The following is a 25,241-nucleotide window of genomic DNA, read 5'->3' as shown; positions in this document are numbered from 1 at the left end:
TTTTGTTTTGTTTTGTTTTTCAGGCCACACCCGTTTGATGCTCAGGGGTTACTCCAGGCCAAACACTCAGAAATAGCCCCTGGCTTGGGGGGAACCACACCCCGGTCCTTCCTTGGCTAGCGCTTGCAAGCCAGACACCTTACCTCTAGCGCCACCTCGCCCGCCCCGTTTTACATCTTTTTCAAGAACAGAGTGAGTCTATTAGTCCAATGGCTTGGAAGCATCTATAGAAGTGGAATGAGAACAAGAAGGAAGCTGCTCTCCGTGGGGACTGAAGCAGAACAGGAACTTTGTGACATCCGAGTGGATACACTCATACATCTGGGTAAAGAAAGATTGGTACTTAGATTTACATTATCTTTCTTACAACTCCTGAATTTTTATGCGGATAGGATATTATTAAAATGTTCTATTTTCCTTAGTGGAAAAGACGTGACTTGATTTCACAACCATTCAATGCTAACACTCTCTTATCTGAGAGTAATTGAATCCATTTTAAATTACAGCACTTACTTCTTCATCCGTAAATTTTTGAAATTCAATTGCTTCCTTATTCATTTTTACAAACTTCTGCCTTCATTCTCCTTAAGTATTTGATCTGTTTCAAGTTTAAGTTTACAAGAAGAGCTTTGATGGCTTCATAATTATTAAGTTAAGATCAAAGTTCTTCATTTCTTTTTCAGTCTTTTACATCTGCAAGGAATGACATAACATTTCACATCGCAGTCTCTCTTTTTTTACCAAAGAATTCAGCATGCAAATGCTTTCATTTTCAAGCAATTCTTTCGATACTTAAATATTCTTCAAATTATAAGCATGCTGCCATCACAATTGGTATTTCAGTGTCATATTTCAAGAACACAGAAATTTAACACACCATTCTTTATTTCTTATCAGATACTGCCCTTTCTCCCCCCCCATCCCCAAGTCTTTGCCTTGTAAGTCTAGTTTGCTTGTAAGACATTATAAATTGTCATCTTTCTAAACAGATCTCATAAAGAATATTACTTATTTTGTGTTGTGACTTTTAAAGACCATTTAGCAAATTAAAAAAAGCTAAATCATGGGGCCAGAGCAATAGCACAGAGGTAGGGCTTCTGCCTTGCATGAGGCTGCCCAGGATGGACCTGGGTTTGATCCCTGGCATCTCATATGGTCCCCGGAGCCAGGAGTGATTTCTGAGCACATAGCTGGGAGTAACTCTGAGCATCACTGGGTGTGGTCAAAAACATAAACAAAAAAAGATAAATCACATATGGAGGGAATATAATCAGACAAAAGTATCTGTGAAAATTAAATATCAGTAAGAAAATAACAAAGAACCCAACATAAAGGGGAGGAAATATCTCTAGAATCATGGAAAAGGGAATCTGAAAGATCAATAAATGTGAAAGGATAATCAAACTCATTAGCAATCAGAAAAATACAAAATAAAGCAATAATATACTTCTTATAAACCATACTTTAGTAAGACTGTCAGTTAGGATGTTGAGAAGGAATTTGAGTAAGTTTCACTTTAAATTGGCACTGAGCCTCTTGCATAGTTGGCAATAAATTTGAAAACATATCTAGTCGATGAGTCAGCACTTCTATTTCTAGGAATATCTTTTAGAAATATGCACTCACTCATACAGAGCTATAAATAGCTGGTTTTTAATGATAATAATTACTTCTAATGCACTTTGTGAAAAATCAAATAATCCATCAGATTGTAATGGAGAAAAATAAACTGAGAGAGTATTAATGGGAAAATCTATGTAGCAGATAACATCTGTATCAACAGGACACAAAAAACTATAGAATAAAGCAAATTGTTGGGTATTATTATCCATAACACTATATTGTAATATTTTGAACTATTAAATATGTTGTATACTATTAAACATTTATATGTAATATATAAATCGAGAAATAACCCCACAATCCTGACTGTAGCTGCCTCTGGATAGGAAATGTGAATTGGGGTTAAGAGAGTCCACAGGAGACTTCAACCTTTTAAGTGCCACTTTAGTTTCCATTAGCTGAAACAAATGAAATAGAATGTTAATATGTTCAACTTTTTTTTTTATTTTGTCCCCCAATTCACAATACAGACCAGGCAAAGGGCCTTTGTTAAGGTGTATATGGGGTGCATTTACTGTACCTCTTCTTTCTATATAGTCAGTGTAAAGAACACAGCCTGTGGTAAGCATTGGGAGGCCTTATTTTTTCTTTTCTTTTCTTTTTTTTTGATTTTTTAATATATATATATATACACACACATACACACATACACACACATATAGATATATATTTCTTCTCCAGTGCAACATTCCCATGACCAATATCCCAAGTGTCCTTCCTCCCCACCCCACACTGGCCTGTACTCTTAGACAGGCTTTCTACTTCCCTCATTCAGTCACATTTTGTTATGATAGTTCTCAGTGTAATTATTTCTGTGACTGCACTAAACGATCCCTGTGGTGAGCTTCATGAAATTTTCCTATACATGGATGTATAAGGAATCTATTATGCTAAGTGAAATAAGTCAGAGGGAGATAAACACAGAATGATCGTCCTCATTTATGGGTTTTGAGAAAAATGAATAACATTTGTGTAATGATTCTCAGAGACAAAATAGAGGAGGACTGGAGGGTCCAGCTCCTGACATGAAGCTCACCACAGGGATATGTTTATCTTTTGAATTGGGAGAGTCTACTGAGTTTTGACCTGTCATTCTTTGTACTTCTGTTGACTTTTAAAGATCTGAATATTAACAAGTTAATTAAGCAGGATATTTCTGGAGACAAACATGATCCCAAAGGCAGCCGTCTAAAACTGAATGCTATGAAGGGTCTAGTTACTTTACAAAGATTGCTTCATAACTGCAACCTGGATATTTACAAACCATTCAATTTTCTCCAATTCTTTAATATAAGACCTTTTTATTATACACATAGTATTATACATATGTACATTATACATGTAATGTATGATACATATAGGCACATTATAATTCAATGCACCAGCAATGCATACAATGCTGTTAGTAGAAATATTTCAGGCAGACAGTGTTGCTACACCACATTCACCATCAAAATGAGTGTACCTCTACCATTATATATAGGTCCCCTTACACCCCTACTTCATTTTATAACAGAAATAATTTGTATAATGTAAAATAACTCATAGATTCTAAGTCCCTGAAAACTCAAAGACAACGTTCTCCAAAGCTATCCAACATGTCAAATAATCTTGTGTAATATGAAACAATTAAACTTGACTAAAATATGCATAAATAAAACACTACATTTCTTCAGGGTCGTGACAAACTCAAATATCTGTGAAGCTTTTTGTTTGGTTTGGGCTACACTTGGTAGTGATCAAGGATTACTCATGGTCAGGTTTGGGGATCTCTGAGGTGTCATGAGCTTAACCCAGGTAGGCTGCATGCAAGGCAGCATGTGCTATCTGTGCTATCTGTCCTATCTCCATTTTTATAAGCAAAATGGGTATAAATGAATAAATAAAACTTTGCCATCTATTTACATACTCTTTGATTTTTATAATATTAGAAAAACAGGAATATTTTGCATTAATGCTACAGGTATTACAGTAAATGCTTACAATAGGGTTTCAGCTCTGGAGCTGATTCAGGGGGCTTATGGTTCTCTGAATACTCATAAAGGGAATACAAGTTTTGTCTCAAAGGAAGCACAACTGTAAGTTAGGCTCAGCTAAACGTTTCCCTTATGTGTAACATTGTCACACTGAAGCCCCACAAAAGCTTTACTGTCGTTGGAAAAATCATTGGCTCTAATACCAATTTTTATGATCACAACTTGAACATTCCTGTTTGATATATCAGTATTTTGGAAAATCTACCAAAATTGGCAACCCACAAATGACTCTAATTCTATTATCCTGAAACTGAAGGAAAGACATAAAAATCAATCTTGTCTACATCATTTCTTCATTATTTGGACAGGTAATTTCATTTCTCTGGTCTTGAATTTCTTAAAGAAAAATGTGAATCTGGGCTAAATCATCACTAACAACACCACCGAAAAAAGTCTGATCTATTGTTCACTAGTCCCCTCTCTCTCTTGTTCTTTATTTTGGGTTTGGGTCACACCCAGCAGCACTCAGTGGTTACTCCTGGCTCTGGGCTCAGAAATCGCTCCTGGCAGACCCAGGGGGCTATATGGGATGCAGGGGATCGAACCCAGGTCTCCCCTAGGTCAGCAGTGTGCATAGCAAATGCCCTACCGCTCGCTCTGTCCCCTCACTAGCCCTCTCTTAATCGAAGGCACTTCTTTTCTTGTGAAGTGATCAAAGTGTACCTTTTTGTTTATCTTGAGGAAGTGATTTTCAGCAAGTACTAACCAAATAAACAAAGAGAAACAAAACAAAAACCTGCAAGAGAATGTAAAATTCATCATTACGTGATCTCATTTAAAACCATGGCAGAAATCCTTTACCCTTGTTTTTGTTTGCCTTAGGAGGGTGTTTGCCCAAACTTGGTGATGCTCAGAAGACCATGTGTACTACCAGGGATCCAACTTGGGTCAGTTTGTATGCCAGGTAAGTGCTTTACCTGCTAATAATCTCTCTCTGGCCCACACATCCTTTCTAAGTAATGAACAATGGTAATGGGGAGCTAATTAATCAAAGCATGTTTCGAGAACTTGATGAAGTTATTCGCTCAATGCCTTGGCACTTACTTTACAATTTTAATTGAACCACCATGATTTAAGGTTACAAAGGTATTTATGATCGAGTTTCAGGCATACAGTGTGTCAACATCAATCTCTTTAAAAGTGTCCATGACCCTCCACCAATGTTCCTAGTTTTCCTCCCGTCCCAGTCTACTGCTGCGAACACTTTTCCCCTTTTATTTAAACATAGTGGTTACAAAGCTGTTCATGATTGACTTTCAGCCTTACAAAGGACACCACCCTTCACCCATTAACATTTCTCACCACCAATGTACCCTTTCCCTCCCAATCTCCCCCACTCTCTATACTGTGGTTTGCACTATCAATGAAGAGGTAGGTACCATGGATCTCACTTTATCTTTGTTCAGCACTTGGTTCTTGGCCAGAGTGATCAGTTCATTCTGTCATAGTAGTTCCTTCACTACCATACTGTTTGGCTCCACTATTTGTGGAAAGCTTCCTACCATTGACTGTTCCTCTGACCACATCTCTATTGTCTCTGGATACTATTTACTTTTACTTTCTTCTTATATCCCACAAATGAGATAGATTATTCTGTCTATCCCTCTCCCTCTGACTCATTTCACTCAGCATAATACTCTCCACACCAATCCATGTATAAGCAAATTTTCATGACTTCATTTTTCCTAATAGCTGCATAGTAGGTGTACCACGGATTCTTTAGCCACTCATGTTTTTGGGTACTTTGGCTCTTTCCAGATTTTGGCTATTGGAAACAGTGCTGTGACGAACATCAGAGCACAAAGGTTTTTTTTTTTTTTTTTTTTTTTTTTTTTTTTTTTTTTCTGTGTTGTGTTTGGGTTCCTAGGGTATATCCATTTGAGTGATATTACTGGATCATATGGAAGCTCAATTTCTAGTTTGTTGGGTTTTTTTTTTTTTTTGGTGCAATATCCATGAAAGACTGGATAAGTCTACATTCCCACCAGCAGTGAATGAGTCTCTTTTTCCCCCCCTGCACCCACACTAGCACTGGTTATTCTTTGTGATGTGTGCCAGTCTCTGTGGTGTAACATATTTCATTGTTGTTTTGATTTGCATCTCCCTGACAATTCATGTGGAATATTTTTTCATGAGCCAAAAGGTATCACAGGCACTTTATTCTCCCCCAATTGTCCTAGTGTTTCCTTTCCTAATTTATTCCCAGCCACCATCGGCCCTCCCCCAACAAGCAAGCTTCCTACTGAAGACCAATTATGCAATTGGTTTCTATTGGTATTTGTTCTTTAGCCAAAATAATGTGCCTTTAAGCAAGAAGGTTTTAAATGTCAACTATATTCATAGCACCCTAATATTAGTGGTGCCAGTTTACTGAAGGGCTTGTAATATTGGCTACTCTTTGCCTAAATTATTGTCTTACTGGTTTATGGTCACTTAGCTAAATACATTACAGAGACTTGTTTTGTTACGTCTTCTGTACTATTTCCTAAATTTTATGTACAAGAAAAAAAATTCTAGTCCCATTTTTCAGAAATCCCCAGGATTAAAACCCTCATGAGATGTATTTAAGAAAAAAAGTGCAACTACTTTTTCTCTTCAACAGTTTAATTTTGAAAAACACAGGACATTTGATTTCTATTATCATCTTTCTCCTGTTGAAAGCTAAACCAGAAATTAAAAAAAATTCTTTTCACAGATAAAGTACATTCAGATGAACTCTCACATTTTCATTACCATCTTTATAAAACTGAAGTTCTCCAGGTTTTCTCATGCAGATCAAGAGGTTGCATCACTTAATCATTGAAATACCCACTGTACCAAAATCAGACACTTTGAAACACAAAAAAAGCCAAGTCTCTCCAATGGAATGCATTTGGCCAATATCCAATGCAATGCAAAATCCAATGCAATGAACAACTCGAGTGAGAATTCTAGAAAACTTTCAAGACATAGTTACTGAATACCATCAGATGCACAAACTACTCTATTTGAAATGTAGCATTTGAGGAAGAAAGTGATCCTTATCAGTTTGACCAAGATTCAAAACCTAGCAGAAATAACTTTATTTTCTGCTTCTTAGTAAACATTTTTACAATGTATCTAAATGGTATGCTGACTTCCCAGGGTAGAATTTCTGAGAATTAGTAAGAATTCACTTGGCATTAGTAAGAATTCACAAAGACATTTAAAGGAACTGCATCTTTGCACCACTGTATGTATCCTTTACAACGCTACGCAAAAAGCACAATGCTTTCGCATACAAATCCTTAGTTCACTAAATTTAACTGAAGAGGATAAATGGCACACACACAAAAATGGTGATCTGAAACACTGTCTAAGTAGATAATTTCAAAGACAAGAACAGGTCTTTTAGTCAATGAGGTAGATAAAAATACTCAAAACTCAAAAAAGGAAAGCATTTTTTCTGGTGTCCACATATTATGAATTTGTGACATATCTCGACATTTACATGGTCAATGTTAAATCTTTTCATGATTCTTATCTAAGTAGTTTTTAATGGGGGCAAGGGCACACCTGGTGGTGTCCAGGGGGTTACTCCTAGCTCTGCACTTAGGAAACCATAGATGGTAAACCAGAGTAGACAGCAAGGCAAGAGCCCTACCTATTGCTTAGGCCCCTCTACACAGTGTTCAATGTATGGTTTCATTATTAAAGATTCTTGTTTACCCAAGTAACCACTAAAAAAATAAGGCAAAATAATACATTTTATTTCTTAAATGCCTCCATATTTACAATAATAAAAACTTTGTGCACTATATAACTTAAAAGATCCTTTCAACTTTATTAAGAATTAAAATCTTAGAAATTTACTCATAAGGAAATGGTTGATCCCAAAAGTCAACTGTTATTAGCTCAGAACTTTCTCCTAATCATGAATAGCATCTGATCATGAACACCTTTATTTACTTTCAAAACTAAGTCAGTTTTTAGATTTGAAATCACATTTGGAGCAGCAAGACTTCATAATCGCGCATAAGGAAGGAAGCTTTTAATTCACGGTTTCTTTATGGTGCATAGTACAAAGATATATTTTCATGAGGGTTACATGATGGAGAGCTAGCAAAAGAAATATGCTAGCAGAGGGTAATAAATCGCCACCTAAGCATGCACTGAACCAACAAACTACTTTAGGCCACGGTAAGGCCTTGATTATTGCCAATTTTTCGATAATGTTTATTTTCTCAAAGATCACTGAATTTTATAATTATCTCCAAACATTTTTCTTCCGGGTCACTTAAGCTTTGTCTAAACAGCTGGGTATGTTGCCATGCAACACCACCATCTCCTTTGCTTAATTCTGCTTCCAAAGTAACTTCAGTGGCACCAGAAAAATCAGGGTATGAGTGAAGAGTTTTATCTGTTGGGAGAGAAAAAAAAAATTAACACTTTGTTTTTGTTAATTCAAGAAATAAAAAGTTTGAAATATATTTTACAGACTTAGCTACTTTTTCTTCGGGGGGTGGGAACGACACCCAGCAGTACTCAACAATTATTCCTGACAAACTCAGGGGATCATATAGTATGCCCAGAAAATAATATGCTTGCTGTGTGCCTACTGTACCTGCTGTACTATCTCTACAGTCTTCATAGAATGGACTTTAAAGTGCTTTTACTGCAAGCATACAAATAAGTTTTGAGAATAAAAACTCAAATCTATGTTCCCTAATAAGCAGAATGCTTCTCCAATACTAAATATACTCGCAATAATTTTCAGTAAAATTCTTACCTCCTGTTAGTTCTACTTGTGCTGAATTAGAGCGCATTTTCCACAGTATAGTTCCAGTCTGAAAGGTTTGGCTACTTGTTTTAATGGAAATGCTATCCACTTTCAAGCCAACTAACCCACACTCAAACTTCCAGGAAATATATGCATAAGATGATCCTTCCTTTCGGGCTAAATACACCTACAAAGTAGGAGGGGAGAAAAAGATGATCAGGAGTCATAATGCAGAAAACATAGAGTCAAAGGGTAATAAATATCAAAATATCAATGTGTTCTAAAATCCAACAGTTTTCAATACTTAAAGGTTTTTGTTTTTAATTTTTTGGGCTACATCTGGCAATTCTTAAGGGACCAGAGTGGTGCCAGAAAGCACATTAAGCACTGTACTATCTCTCTGGCCCAGCAATCAAAAATTTTATTGGTAACATTTTAAATTTTGTTAGTAGTTTTTCCTACAGTCTATTTGTCTCAGAGCAAGGACTCTTAAATTTATTCCATTTGCAACCACTTTTTACTTGAGAAATCTTGACATGATCCTGGGTATGCAAATATTGAAAGCAGAAAAACAAACCCAATATTTGCTAATAATACATTTAAAAATAACCCCCATATTCAGTGATATGACCCCATTGGGGTCACAACTCAATTTAAGCATTGAGTCTTAGAAAAAAATTTTACTTGAATAGATACCCCAGATAGGTAACCTCAAATAGCAATACTAACATTATGAAAATGTACCACTTAAACTTTATAGAGAATTTTTTAAAATACAATGTATTCCCTAATTTATCAACTCTAAGTTTGGATTTTCAGGTAAGTCTTCATAGGGCGACAGGACAGACCCTCTATTGAGAAAATGTCCATGTCATTGCTAAGTAAAACAATTTAGTTCTTTTTGTTTACGTTTTTGGGTTTCTTTAAGGCCTCCAAGTTCACACTGGCTACTTCCATCTCATATCCTCTGATTCATTTACACTCTTAAAATGTTGGCATGAAGGATTACTTGGCTAGTTGAGTCTGTTTACCACAAAACTCTTAAAATGTTAACATGAAAACCATGACCGCAGTTTAAGACGATCCTGTTCACCCATGCCACCCAAGAACCTGGTACTGACTCAAGCTCTCATCATAATCTATGTATTTCTTTGAAATAATTTATCTCATCTGACATTTTACATTTATTTCCAGAATCGTCTAATTAATATCTTATAAAGATTGTTTTATTCTGTGTGTGTGTGTGTGTGTGTGTGTGTGTGTGTGTAGTGTAGGTGAGAAGGTTCTAAGCAGTATTCATAGGGTTCAATGCTGCAAAGGCCCAGCAGCTCTACCCTGAGCCCATCAGGGATTTCCACATCATTTGCTTGGCCTAAACAACAGTGTCTACTCTTGCGTAAAACTCCACTTCTTTTGCTTTGATGTTCCTCACAAATCTCCTTCTACTTTGTCTCATCAAGGTAATTTTATTAAATGTAACTATATCACTTCAGATGCGTACCTGCTTAATCCAAATCATACCCTGGAGTAACCTGTTCTCGATCTGTATAAGGATAGTATTTTTATTAAATACTAAATATTTTCTTAGGACATGGTCTTAAGTACCATATAAAATATAAGTGCATATATTATAAACTATTCTAGTCATCAAGTAAAAAAAATCACTGCTAGCATTCTATTTATAGTTGGCAAACTATCTTTTCTTCCAGGTAAAATACATCAGGAAATATAGTAAGAGATTTTAGAATGAACTATAGATTATAAAGCTAAACAATCACTCAAGATAAATTATTTGAATTCTTCAAACAAGGCATGGATAACAACTTCTCCAAATGACAAACTGAGATGTATGGCACTGTGAGATATATAGCACTATTTGCTTAAATTCAAGGCAGGAAACCTCACCAAAATATCTTATGATGAGTATGCAGCCTTCATCTAACTATATAGAAGGAAAACCAGAGTTCAGACCTACACCAGTACTCTATGGAAGTCATTAATAGTACCTATCCTAAATGACTAGGCATTGAGGCATTTAAAACTTACTCCTTCGAAGGAAAGGCTGGTCAAAGGAATTACTTAGGAAATTGAGTTATCAGAGGGTTATTGGAAGAAACTAAAGAACTAGAGGGAAATCTTTCAAAGACAAAATTCTAATTCTAATTCTAATATATACTTCTTGCTCTACCTTGTATGTTTTCAAAGCTCAGCAGTTTCAAATACAAATACCCACCCAAAGTTGCATATAAAATATAAGCCTGGGGTCAGAAAAGACATAGCAATGGGTAAAGCATTTGCCTTGCATGCAGCCAACCCAGGTTTTATTCCCAACATCCCACAGGGTTCCCTAAGTATCACCAGGAGTAAATCCTGGAACAATGCCAGTTAGCTCAAGTCCACAACATCCTCCCCAAATAAGTGTGACTTACTGTATGCAGATATTCGTGTCTAGTTTTATAACTTGTCAGAGAAATAGCTGATTGTGGCTATCCTACTTTAGAAGTGACAGTAGAATCCAAAGTCAGACACTCTTCTGCACACTCAAATACACAAATGCTTTCTCCCACAAATAGCCCCGTGTCCAAGATCTACATAGTTTCTAGAGAGATCATAAGGGTCTACAAGCGGAGGATCAGAACAAAACCAAAGCATTTGTGGTTGAAAGCTGTAAGTTATACAACTTACCATGCATACACATGAAACTTGTCTTTTGTGTTACAGTTGTAAACACTATTTTAAATACAGAGAACAAGCACCAGTTTGCTATATATCCAGAAGATCTCAAAACGTTTTCTTAAAGATCACTCACTACATGTGAGGTTGGTATGTGCCCTACTATGGTTTCTTGGAGTTTCAGTTTGTACTCCACTCTTTGAATCTGCTCTTTAATAAGCTCATAACATTTTTCTTCTACTTAGGTGGCAAAGATTTACTCTAAGAATAACACACAAAAGACACCCCCAGTCAGTCATTCCTACAGATATCCAACAGCAGTTGTATTTCAATAGATTTTAATTCAATACTGGTGAACTGGCATTGCTCATGAATCTTATTTTTTGTTATCCCCTTCTTTCAAAGCATCAAACACAGATCACCGACAATTCCCACTATTTAAATATCTCTGTTCTGTCCTTTAGATATATTCTATTTGCAGCCTGTGGTATTGTCTCTGGATCACTGATGAGACCACATCCTTTCCCTTGCCAGAGTTCTTTCATTCTACTATTATTACATAATTGCCTATCAAGGTCTCTGAAACCGGACAACTGCTTAGTTCTGCTAATTATTTATACAATTTCCTCCCATATTCCCTACTTTTTCCTGAATGCACCAGTTGTTTCTCATCTCAGAGCTTTGTTTTCCATTTTATTTTGTAAGTCTTAGCTTTTTTTCTACATGTCTCAGAGCACATTTCTTCACTTCAATATCCTGTCCCTGCACTAAAACAAATCTATCAGCTTCTTCCACCAAATGCCCACTAAGTCCTTTCTCTTTCATAGGGCCTTTTCTGACTCAGTTACAGAAAGGATAATGACTTTTCCACTAGTCTTTGGTCCCCTGGTATTAGATAAAGACCCATATTTTTCTGGAACTTCATCATTAACTCAAAACATTTGGTCCACGTCTTTCACTTACACACTTACACTAGTTTACGCTCACCTTCAGTTGCTATTTTTGTTTTTTGGGCCACAGCTGGCGGCTTACTCCTTGCTCTGTGCTCAGAAATCACTCCTGGCAGACTAGGGGGACCATATGGGATGCCAGGGGTCAAACCTCGGTTTGTCCCAAATTCGGTCACATGCAAAGCAAATGCCTTACCTGTCACATCCAGCCCCTAGCCCAGTAAATACACAGCTATTGATGACACATACATAGTGGTTTTATATTTATAAAAGAACATATTATATTTGCACATAAAATATTTGAATCTTTTTATTTTGTTTCGCTTTTGTCTTCAAAGCAGCACTTGGGGAGCCAGAGCCGCTCTTATTGGGCCAACCAGGTGCCAGTTTGATATTAGGACTTGGGAGCATGCTCACTCGGTCCACAACAGTGTCTGTTGGCACCTCTTCTATCTTTGTTTGCTCTGAACATTTTTATACTTCCTATTTAACTACATGAGTGAACTAAGTACTTTTAAGGTTTACATAGCATAGTAATGAAATGCTTATTTAGGATTCAGTGTTTACCAAATACTGTCCTCCCACCAGAGGGGCTGAAATTATCCAGGTCAGTAGAAGTCCTGAGTTCAATTGGAGATGACTTTTGTATGAACTTTTTTTGGGGGTAGGGGGGAAGAGCCAGCAGTCATCAGTGGTTACTCCTGGCTCTGTGCTCAGAATTCACTCCTGGTGGGGTCAGGGGACCATCGAACCCGGGTCCGTCCTTGGTTGGCTGCGAGCAAGGTAAACTCCCTGCCGTTGTGCTATCTTTCTGGCCCCAATGCTTGCTTGTTAATTTCAACAAATATTCTAACTGCCAACAAAATATCTGACAATGGGGAAGAACAACAGTACAGTAGGAATGGCACTTGCCTTCCATGTGGTTCACACAGGTTCGATCCTTAGCATTCCAATATCCCTCCTGGGCTCTGCCAGAAGTGATCCCTGAGTAAAGAACCAAAAGCCCTGAGCACTGCTGGTTGTGGTCCCCAAACAAAACAACAAAATCTGGTACCACACATGTTGGTTGAATGACTAAAATCAGTTTTTAACTTGGCATGTACCAAAAGTACTAAATATGATTTATATCAGGGGCCAAAGCAATAGCTCGAAGAGTAGGGCATTTTCCTTGCACATGGCCAAACTGGATTTGATCCCCAGCATACCATATGGTAACCCGAGTCTGCCGGGAGTGATTTCTGAGTACAGAGCCAGAAGTAACCCCTGAAAGCTACCAGAAACAAGGAAAAAGATAGTCTGAATAAAAACAGAACCTTATGAACATGCAGAATTTCCACAATATATACTCAGTCATTCTTATATTTACCAATCTTTACTAAAAGTTTGTTTAACATTAAACTAGACACACAAGTATCAAGAGCAAAAAGAGTGAGCAGAAAAAGGCAAGTCTGGGAAATGCTTACAATCTATCAAAAGATACTTGCGTATATATTTGTTGCTCAAATGGCATGCATGTCACAAATGAGTCAATAAAATGGGAAAATGGATTCAGTGAACTGACAATGAAGGGAGCAAGCTTACACCAAGTTCTAAAGATAAGTTCATCTACTACAAGTAAAGTCAAGGTGGTTTCGTGAAAAAAGAAAAGCAGTGCAGGATTGACAGAGGCAAGAAGGTATCTCTAGGTGCACAGCCAGGACCCAGGTCACCCTAGGCAGCGAGTTGAGCTGTACCTTATTTAAGCACTCATGAATGATTGAGGTTTTGAAAATGTTTTCTGGCAACAGCATGAAGAAAGCCTATCTTTGAAAGGGACCAAGGCAAGTGCAGGGAGATTAGTGAGGAAGCTATTAACATCACTTTTATCAAAGTGCTATCACTTGCCTCCTAAAAAGTATACTTGTCTTTCTGATCTAGCTTTTCATGTTTCATTCAGTCAGTGAAAGGAATTGCTCTATTTGCTAATGAGATCTAGTACGTCTTTGTGCTCCTGAGAAGTGTTTTGTGTTCCTTTATTCTCTTTCCCCACTTTGAGAGGGTAAGAAGAACCTGCTGTAAACATCTTACAGCAGGTTGCAAATGACCTCTCATGCTTTGAGGCTGGAGATTACTGAGAGGTAAGTATGGGAAATATTCTAACAAAGAATGTCTAATTGGCGACAGAACTCAAATACTGATTTAGGAAGAATAATATGTAAGAGCAGTTAAGAGGCTAGTATTTTTTTAATTGGTCCTAAACACTGTATCCAGAAATAGATTCTTTTACTGTAAAAACTGATACCCTTTGTGAAAGCCTAAGAAGGCATATAAACTTGTCTCGAATCGGGGCCTGTTTTTCATTTATAGGCCTTCACATCTCATTTCCATTACTTAAATCCTTCTCATACAATACACCCTCTTTCTGGCCACAGTGTTCTATTTAAGGATCTCAAAACATGACGTGTACACTCCATGATTTTCCCTGCTGTTCCCTCGTCTTGTGAACACCTACTCATCCTTCAGGGTCCAGCTCTAATGTCGCCTGCCTGGTAGAGCTTTGCCCAACTCCCACAGCCAGAGCTAATTACTCCCTCCTCGGTGTTTCCATAGCAATGTGTTGATATCCTTATTATAGCATGCTACATCGTGGTTAAAAGACGGCTGTTTATGCTCCAATTCCCCTTGTTAGATTGTGAGGGCAAAAACCCCATTTTTATCAAGGTAGCTCAGAACGCCTGACACAACAGGGATGGAGTAAATGTTCATGTGATAAGAACGCTTCAAACTAATAATTTGGACAAATGAACTAGTAAGATAAAGGGGGAAAAAAACCTACCATTGAAGAGATTTATTTCTCAGCATATCCCATCAGCTATAGTGAATTATTGTTCTCTCCACAAATATTGCTGGTTATGAAGAAAGCTCAGCACAGACTATTACTTAGATGAATAACCTAGTCTAGCTATTTTCTGTTCACAGGAAATTTTGGCTAAGTTATTCATCCTCTCTCAGCAACTACACAACCAGACAACATATTTTTACATTCCAAATGATTTCTTTTTTATTCCCTCCTTTAACGACTAGAAATGTCTGTATCTACAATTTTTTAAAACCCTGCAAGTTATTCTTGGTTTAAGACACCAACTTAAGTTTAGAACAAACTTTATGGTTAGAAAAAAACAAGCCTTATCTTAATTTTTGTTCTGTTTGTCTAGTCTAAGCACACGGTAGATGCCGACAGACATGAAAAGCTGTTAACATGTAGCTCACTTTTTTAATCTTTCTAATTTACCCATATGCCCTCCTGTCGATGGCCTGTGGCATTTAAAAGCGCTTTCTATAAATTGATTCCTAAGAAAATACATAAAACAGTATGGTAGACTGAACACTGATCATTCAAAACATGACGTGCTGTTTTAAATTGATTTCCGGTGTACATCTAAAGGTATCAGAAAAGCAAAGCTTCTTATGACATGTGACAAATGAAAATTTGTGAGTGGACTACTGTGACCTTATTTTTAAGGATACAAAGAAGGAAAAATTAATACAGAGAAGAAACAATTAACTGTTGCTCAATCATTCATATTCTTATTTTTGTTTTTGGTTTTTGGGCCACACCCTGCTGTGCTCAGGGCTTCATGGCTTAATCCAGGCTCTGTGCTCAGGAATCTACTCCTCACAGGCTCAGGTACTGGGGCTCAAACTTGGGTCACTGCACCCAAGTTAAGTGCCTTCCCCACTGTACCTCTCCAGCCTCCTTAACCAACCATATTCTTACCAAAACGTAAGATGGTTAGCTTTTGAAACTGAATTAAATCTGTTATATACCCCTAGAGTCCTTGAAGACAAATCAATAATTATCTGTAAAGGAATTAAATAATGTTCTACTTCACATACTTTTGCAAAAAGTCACAAGAATTAGTATATACCTGATTATATATCCCCATAAAAGAATAAAACTTAGTCTCTTTGATTAAAAGAAAAAAAAAAGATTCATCAGAGGTCCCTAAACTTATTTGATCTACCACCGTTTTCAGAAAAAAATGTCATTTAGTATCCCCCTGGAAATGAATCATCTTTAAGCTAACTGGAAGGGCCAGTCCCCTCAACCTCACTGGCACTCCAGATGTTACCAGGACTTAGGAATGCTCCAGCATCCCTAGGTGATAATATGACTCACACTGGGAAACAATGGTTATCAAGGCATGAAATTTCTAATGAGCTGTCGATGATCCACTGGAAGTCTTGATTTGTTTTTATTAAATTCCAGAATTAATACAAGGGCTGACGGATAGTATGGGATAGTACGGTGCTTGCTTGCTTGGCATGCAACTGATTCGAGTTCAATCCTTGGCCTTCCATATGTTCCCCATAGCAACTCCAGGAGTGATCTCTAACCTCAGTGCCAGGAGTAAGCCCTCAGCATCGGTAAGTTTGGCCCCCAAACAGAAAGAATTATTGCAGAAATTTAAATACATAGGAGCTTAGTTTTAAGTTAAAAATTATTTTAAAACTTTTTATTTGGGGGGGAGTGTGGTGGAGACATATCTGACAGTGCTCAGGGTTTGTTCCTAGCTCTGTGCTCGAAGACAGCTCCTGGTGGTGCTTGGGAGATCATAGGTGGTACCAGAAATGAACTGGGGTTCGCTGTGTGCAAGACAACCTCCATCCTATCTCTTCAGCCCCCATATTATATTTTATACCCTACAGAACTAAAAAATGAATTTGACCTTTATGTGTTTAAGCAATACAAAGGTTTTAAACTATTTCATGCATTCAATTACCATGTTCCAGTCTGTTTCAACTTTTCTGAATATGGATTCCATTTTCCACACACCATTCTCCCATCCAGAAATGGTTTCATTATTATTTGAAATGCGAACATAATGATCTTTCACAATATTGTAACAAAGGTGGAGCTGTTTAGAAATCTTCTCATTTTCAGAGGGGATAAACAGGATTTCTTTTCTCTTAAAAAGAAAGCACAATTAGTTTTTCAACATAATGGAAGATATACTATTATATATAAAGGAGAAACTTCTATGTATAGTGGTAAAAGATTCCTTCAACTTGAAAATAAAAAAATACTGATGCTATTAAAAAGTTCAGAAAGTATTTTATAGGTTTAAGATGATTTATCATGCTGCTATACACCAAACATAGATAATGAATAAAAACTACCTTAGACTTGCATCAATGCCACCAATTCCTAAAACTGACTACCAGCTTTTAATGCTAATCTCTTACATTTATGATTCACACAGCAGTAAGTGATTTTTGCTTTGGGTACTGGTGGTATTGCCTCAGAGCAAAGTATGTGTTCTACCACTTAGTACAATTTTGATCCGAAGTGACTTCTCAAATATTAAATAGGGCTGCCATCTTGCTGATTACTGACTTTCCACTGCACATCACCTCTGAATAAAGTTTTAACCAACCTAACAAGATCCTTTGTGATTTGTCCAACCAGATTTCAGTTTACTCTTCTTTTTTATTGCTATGTCTTCTACCATGTTACTTCCCCTTTTCTTTTTCTAAACTCTCCACATGATGTTCTGTCTGGAATACTATCCTTTTTACTCACTATTACTAAATTATACTCTTTTAGGACTCAATTAAATTCACATCAGTCTCCTTTCCTGATTCTCTAGACAAGAAGAGTTCCTAGGACTATATCTGAAATAATCCTACAGAGCTAAAATTACTATAAAATATTCTCATCTTTTATCTTAAAGTTCCAGGCAAATCTTGCTTTATGGGCCACACCTAGTGACACTCAGGGGTTACTCCTGGCTTAGGGAATCATATGGGATACTGGGGGATCGAACTGCGGTCTGTCCTAGGTTAGCCGCATGCAAGGCAAAGGCCCTTCCACTTGTGCCACCGCTCCAGCCAAATCTTGCATTTTAATACAAAAGAAATCCTTTTGTTCTATTGTAAATAGTCCTCCTCCCAAATCACTTTTGAATCCATATTTATCTTGTGTCATTGTGGACAACAGACACATGGTTGTTGTCTAATGACTATTCCCTCTCTTAGAAAAGAGTATTTTGGCCCGAAGATTCCTTATGGTAGAGGGCTGCTATAGGCTGGTTAGGAGTATCTAAAGTCGCTGCCCATTAGATGCCAGTGGCATCCTCTCTCAATTTTGACAATCGAATTACCTCTAAGCACTGCCAAATGTAGCCTGGGGAAAAAAAATCATCCACGGTTGAGAACAGTTATTAGGGGTCTCAAACTCGGGCTGCAAACGGCCCTCCATACAACATATTGTGGCCCTGCCCTAGAGGAATCTTTTTTTGTTTTGTTTTGTTTTAGTTGTTTGGGTCATACCCCCACAATGTTCAAGGTTTACTACTGACTTTGCACTCAAGGATCACCCCGACTTTGCCTCCTGTGGCCCACAGGTAAATTGAGTTTGAGACCCCTGCGTGAGTTTAGTTTATGTCAACGTCCTATAGTACTTACTAGTCAACCAGTAAAGTATGTAATGTAATGCATATTTTTTGTTAAACATCAGGTACTAGGTATTAATGTCAAAACTTAAAAATGTACAGAGCCAGTAAATAGAAAATAAAACATCTTAGACCTAAGAGATGTTATATAGGAATATATGAGTGTATGTCAGAATTTTGAATGACCTTATATACATATATATGAAAAAAGGAACTCATACCCTAGTAGAAACTGTGAATGTTTCTGTTTCTAACTGTTCTAACAGTTTCTAATTATTAATGTTTACAAAGATAGTAAGGCAAGAAAAAATCAAATTATTATGTTTTAGAAACTGTACAAGTATGTAACAGCAGTTCTCAATTCTTCTTTTCTTAAATGTATTTCAGAGCATTGATATAAATAAAGTAAAAATAAACATTTAAAGTAACAGCCACTATAATCTTTTAAATTTAAGATCATAATTTTTCTTTCTGAAATGATATAACCAATATTTGTCAAAATTAATTCAAGGTCTTATTTAGTAAACTTTAGGACTGATATTTTTCAATTTGAGAAACAAAACATCTATTTCTAAAGAGAAACATAATTTTTAAAATCCATAGCTCTAATATGATCTGCGGTAATTGAGAATTTAAAAAATAGTTTCAAAAGGGAAAACAATCTGGTATATGACCCAATTCATTATTTTCAAAATGTAATCAACTTATATGCCATGTAAAAGGAAGCACACCCATCCATAAAAAGAAAAAAGAAATGAAGACCTAAATAATATCCATGTTTTAAATTGGACACAGCTGTGAATTAAATTAGCTCTTTTAAATTGGCTTCATTTAGATTTATACTTGTAAACTGCATTGCATCAGCAGTGATTTGAATTATCTGTTGAATTTAGATCTTGTAATTCTATGTGGTTAAACTGACACTTCCAACTGCTTGCTAAAAATGATAGGATCATTATAAAGGAAATCAAATTGATTGGAAATAACTCAGCCCCTTTAGAATATTCCTTTATAAAAGAAGAAGTGGAATAATGACAAATTTTTAAAAAGAGATATTTGTATCTTGCCTTGGAACTATCTGATATTGATACGGTGATGGGATATTTTCCCTTAAAGCATTTTCAAAAACCAGCATAATGGTTGCCTTAGGTGGAGAGGGCAATATTGGGAAGGGAACTCATGGTTGTTTAGGAATGCCAGTACACTAGTTAGCATTCTGGTTTGTCAAGATTTGTTAGGATTCACATTTGTAATCTGTGCATTTTTAGACTCCTATTTCAGCAAAAGTTAACTTGTAAAATTTTATGTAAGAACAAAGAATTCCACTTCATGGGGCAAGAGCGATAGCACAGCATGTAAGGAAGGTGCTTGCCTTGCACACAGCTGACTTGGGTTTAATAATTGCTGTCACTGGGGCCAGAGAGATGGTGCAGCAGTAGGCTGTCTGCCTTGCACACGGCTGACCCAGGACAGACCTCTAGCCAGGAGCGATTTCTGAGCCCATATCCAGGAGTAACCCCTGAGCATCACTGGGTGTGCCCCCTTCCCCCCAAAAAAAGATCCCTGTCACCTAAGCTCCTTCACAATAAATCTCAGGTCTCAGAGCTAAGAGTAATCCCTGAGTACTGTCAGGTGGACCCCCCCCCCAAAAAAAAAATTCCATTTCAAAATGCTTTACTAATTTTTCAATAATACTAATGTCAATCATGTTATTGGTTCTCTTCAAATGTTGACATTTCGAGTAAATTACTCTGAAAAGTAAACTAAAGGTCAAAGCCAGTGCATTTTTGTCTATAAAAAGAAACACAATAAACAGTGAGAAAATTATCAGGCTGTAATGAATTAAGTACCTCTAGACCCATTTCACCTCGGGCTACTCTCCAAGCCACTGACCCGGATATTCTTCCACCAAGTTCTCCAGGTTTAGGGGTTTTGGGAGATATAAATTCAACAAGCTCCACGATTATCCTCTGAAGAAGTTCTTTTCTTCGGTTTTCTGGCAAAGATATTTGCCTCTGCAAATTTATAATTTTAAAGAGACACTAATATTACGGGAATGTAGAGGTTCATCTCCATGTAAGACTATAATTAAAACATTTGTAGTCTAAGCGGAACTTCAAGACATAACTAACTTTATTTTTACATATCTAATCATTTGGAAAATAAAAACATTGTGAAAAATGCAAAATTTTATCTTAAGAAACCATTTAATTTCCTTATCCAAGGCTCTAGGAGATTAAAAAATGGAGATAGGTAGGGCTCGAAGAGATAGCACAGCAGCGTTTGCCTTGCAAGCAGCCGATCCAGGACCTAAGGTGATTGGTTCGAATCCCAGTGTCCCATATGGTCCCCCGTGCCTGCCAGGAGCTATTTCTGAGCAGACAACCAGGAGTAACCCCTGAGCACTGCCGGGTGTGGCCCCCCAAAAAAAGCCAAAAAAAAAAAAAAAAAAAGAAAAAGAATAGCAAAATATAGAAATGAAAAATAAAGTTGAATCAATCTGAATAAAGCCTATGTTTAAAAAAAAATGGAGATAGGTAGCAAGTTCCATTCCTGCCTGTGATAAACTGGCAGACCAACTATTAAGAAAAGCTAGAAAAGCAAGAGAAAACATACACTCATATAAAAACAACTATTTGAATGCAATGAAAACTACCCAGGATAATCAGAACTGAATAGCAGAGCCCAAAGAAAGAAAGCAGTTGAGATAAACCAAAGCTGCTGCACCTAGTCCCACAGAGTGGCATGAGACCAAAGCCCAAGAAGCCAAGCACAAAACTGAAGCCAATGTACTAAAAATATAATTTTTAGCAAAATCATGGTGCTGAGAAATAACTAAACTAGAACTCAGAGTTTTCCAAGGTGAGGGTCTCTAGAAACATTCTAGAATTTAAGGAAGGGTTACATATAAGGCATAATAAATAGATTAAAAATGTAAATTACAAATAAAACCTCACTAGAAATCTTTTTTTTTAAAACTTTTTTGAAACCACTGTGATTTACAAATTCCTTCATAGTTGGATTTCAGATATATAGTGAATCAGGGCCATTCCCATCACCAGTTGTCGACCTCCTCCATCAATGTTCCCAATAATGCATCCTATACCACTACTCTTTGCCTCCTGGCCTGCCAGTATAACAGGCCCATTCTAAGTTTGCAAGACAAACCCTACTGCTGCGCTATCTCTCTGGCCCTGTTTCTTTTAACTTTAAGATGTGTTAAGTCAATTAAAAAATACATCATGACCAATATTGTCATTCATTTGTTTAGTAAACAGACACCTATTAAAAATCTTTTTCTCCATCTAAAAATGGAGAGAGAGAAGAAGACTTTTCCCTCATGGAAACAATTTGATAGTCAAAAGGCATATGAAAAAGTGCTCAGTGTCACTTATGATCGGGGTATGCAAGTCAAAACAATAAGATATAATTTCACACCAGTGAGAATGAAACATATTAAAAAATCGGCAAATAGCTATTGTTAGCAGGGTTGTGGTGAGAAGGGAGCCTTCCTTCATTGTTGGTGGGAATGTTATCTAGTTCAATCTCTGTGAAAAGCAATAGGGGGGACTCATCAAAAAAGTAAATAGAACTCCCATACAACTTACAGGGGATTCTGATGCATCAGCGGCATTATGGAAGGACAGAGCTAAATATCTAAACCAGAGAGTCAAAACACCAAAATCCTAAGACCCAAATGTTAACAACCAAACTCAACAAGATGGCAGGCTAGTGGGTGGGGTCTAGGTAGGGAAGGAAGGGAAATTGGGGACACTGATAGAGAGCTGACACTAGTGGTGGGATTGATGCTGGAACAGTGCCTGACTGAAACTCAACTATGAATAACTTTGTAACTTACAGTGCTTTAATAAAATTAAAACACAAACAAGAGTTCCCATATGACCCACTATACCACTTCTTTCTACCCATAAGGCACAAAAACATTAATTAGAAAGGATATATGCACATTTATATTCATTACAATGCTTACTACAATTGCCAGTATATGGAAATAATCCAAATGTCCAATACAGATGAATGGATCAAGAAGTTGTGACACATATACACAATGAAATACTATACAATCTTAATAAATGACTAAGTCATGCAATGTGCCACTACATGGATGAACTAGGGGATATCACGCTGAGTGAAGACAGTCAGAAGAAAAGGATAGACACAGAATCATTTCTCTCATATGTGGGATTTAAAGATTGCCAAAGGAAACAAGAACTAGGGAGCTGGTCAACAGAATTGATCTTGGGGGGTGGGGGGAGGTAGCAGTGCGGAAGGCCTTCAGGACATCACTGGAGGGAAGTGAGTGCCCTGGCAGTGGGAGTGGTAAAAGGATAGATGCATGAAACTATCAGTAATAGTGTTATAAATAAAAATACCTCAATAAAATAAAAAAAAACTTGTTTTAAAACAATGTTATTAGTTTGAAATTTTCACTGGGCTAAAGGTGGCTATTCTTACTTATTTATCTATATAGAAAAATTTAAGTGACCTCTCACAGTTGAAAAGTGCCCAACTCATACCTGCCTATTAAGTCCATTAATAGTTTCTCGAAGTATATCCTCCTTAACTTCAGTTCTTCTGGAGATTACTTCTTCATGTTTACACGAATATCTCCAAGTGACATCAACCACCTCAAATTCAGAAGGTAAATTTAACAAGATTATAACCATCAACCTTAATTTGCTACCTAGAATGTATTTATATAATCTTACAATTCTTAAAATGTTACTTATTTGCTTAAAATTTTAAAATTTAGGGGCCAGAGCAGTGGCGCAAGCCGTGAGGCATCTGCCTTGAGCATGTTAGTCTAGGATGGACCGCAGTTCAATCCCTGGGCGTCCCATATGGTCCCCCAAGCCAGGAGTGATTTCTGAGCGCATAGCCAGGGGTAACCCATGAGTGTTACCGAGTGCAGCCCAAAAACCAAAAAAAAAAACATTTTTTAAATTTATTTTAAAAATAAAAAAATTTTTAAATACATTTTTCATGTATCTTTCTGAGAAAGAAGTGGTAACTACTACATGGACTCTGAGCAGCATGGGAGAGACACCTTAGTAATGTCCCAGGAGTAGATTCTGAGCACTGCCAAATGTGCCCCCTCAAAATGATTAAGAATTGAGCCTTTAAAACTCATCAGTCCTCAAAATTCAGTTAAAAACCACTCATACATTGCTTTTATGACAAAGTTGCAAAGATTATTCAATGGAAAAAGGGAAATTTTTTCTACAAATCTACTATAACAATTTCTTATGCATATGTAAAAGATTCAATTTCAACCCATACTTGGAATTATGGATAATCAAAAAATCAACTCAAAATGGTTCACAGGGGCCCAGAGAGATAGCACAGTGGTGTTTGCCTTGCAAGCAGCGGATCCAGGACCAAAGGTGGTTGGTTCAAATCCCGGTGTCCCATATGGTCCCCCGTGCCTGCCAGGAGCTATTTCTGAGCAGACAGCCAGGAGTAACCCCTGAGCACTGCCGGGTGTGGCCCAAAAACCAAAAAAAAAAAAAAAATGGTTCACAGACAAATCTGTAAAAGTATAAACTTTTGGGCTGGAGAAGTGGTACAGCGGTAGGGTGTTAGCCTTGCACATGGCTGACCTAGGAAGGACCGTGGTTCAATCCCCCAGCATCCCATATGGTCCCCCAAGCCAGGAGCAATTTCTGAGCACATAGCCAGGAGTAACCCCGGAGCATCACTGGGTGTGTCCCCCCCACCAAACAAAGTACAAAACTTCTAAAAGCACATCAGATAACATTACTTTGGCTTGGTCTAGAAAAATTTTTCAGCTATATCAAAAAAAGCACAATGCATAAAAGAATAAGTCAATAAACTGGACTACATCAATTTCTTCTCTTCAAAAGTCTTAAAAAAATTAAAGACAAGGTACAAAACTCAGAAAAATCTTTAAAAAGCAAGTTCTAACAAACCTTCTAATAAAATATTTCTAGTCAGAATAAAGAATTCTCAAATCTCAACAGCAGAACAAACTGATTTAAATAAAACAAAGAGTAAGTCAAAAGAATACATGGAGGGGAGGCTGGAGCAATAGCATAGCGAGTACGGCTGTTTGCTTTGCACCTGACCAACAATACCAGGTTTAATCCCAGGAATTCTTTGCTTCCAAAAAGGGAATACATAAAGGGAGATGTCCAGTATAATCTATCATTAGGAAGTGTCTGATAAGATACTACTATATGTCTATTTAATGTTCTATTATTAAAAAGTTAGATTATACTCAGTGTTACAAGAATAGAGATAAACTGGGCATTCTCAAAATACTACTTGTAAAAAGGCACAATCACTTCACTTAGAAAAATGGTTTTTATAAAGTTAAACATATATTCAATATTTAATACTATTCCAGGGGCCGGAGAGATAGCATGGAGGTAAGGCATTTGCCTTTCATGCAGAAGGTCATCGGTTCGAATCCCGGTTTCCCATATGGTCCCCCGGGCCTGCCAGGAGCAATTTCTCAGCATGGAGCCAGTAGCAGCCCCTGAGCACTGTTGGGTGTGACCCAAAAACCACACACACACACAAAAAAAACTATTTCACTTCTAGGAATTAATCAAAAAGAAATGAGATGCTTTCTTTGTACCTGAATATTTACAGCAGTTTACTTAAAACAGCAAAAAATAAAAAAAAATAAAGGAAAAAACCACCACAAATTCCCTTCCTCTTAAAAAAGCCAATAAAAAAAAAACTGATATTCGGGGCCGGGCGGTGGGGCTGGAGGTAAGGTGCCTGCCTTGCCTGCGCTAGC

At 37.1% G+C, this 25,241-nt stretch overlaps 1 protein-coding gene and 1 non-coding gene across 3 annotated transcripts in view; both read right to left on the bottom strand.

The window, feature by feature from the left end:
* Positions 1–2,068: 2,068 nt before the first annotated feature.
* Positions 2,069–2,201, bottom strand: LOC125998463 (small nucleolar RNA SNORA51). Its single transcript, XR_007492030.1, has one exon. It is a non-coding gene; the product is annotated as a small nucleolar RNA SNORA51 (small nucleolar RNA).
* A 5,165-nt stretch (positions 2,202–7,366) lies between these two features.
* Positions 7,367–25,241, bottom strand: part of NGLY1 (N-glycanase 1) — a 59,653-nt gene continuing 41,778 nt past the window's right edge. The window contains exons 8-12 of one of the 2 annotated variants that reach the window (XM_049766056.1): positions 22,993–23,103; positions 20,305–20,469; positions 16,784–16,969; positions 8,407–8,584; positions 7,367–8,037 (exon numbers count right to left, since the gene is read on the bottom strand). In XM_049766056.1, coding sequence (XP_049622013.1) covers positions 7,862–8,037; positions 8,407–8,584; positions 16,784–16,969; positions 20,305–20,469; positions 22,993–23,103 — 816 coding nt within the window. In that variant the 3' untranslated portion in view covers positions 7,367–7,861. The remainder of the gene's footprint in view (positions 8,038–8,406; positions 8,585–16,783; positions 16,970–20,304; positions 20,470–22,992; positions 23,104–25,241) is intronic. The other variant, XM_049766057.1, reaches the window with a different exon arrangement.

This window comes from Suncus etruscus, chromosome 20, assembly GCF_024139225.1.
Source record: "Suncus etruscus isolate mSunEtr1 chromosome 20, mSunEtr1.pri.cur, whole genome shotgun sequence".
Classification (NCBI taxonomy): Eukaryota; Metazoa; Chordata; class Mammalia; order Eulipotyphla; family Soricidae; genus Suncus; species Suncus etruscus.
This window is presented reverse-complemented; position numbering and strand designations above follow the sequence as displayed.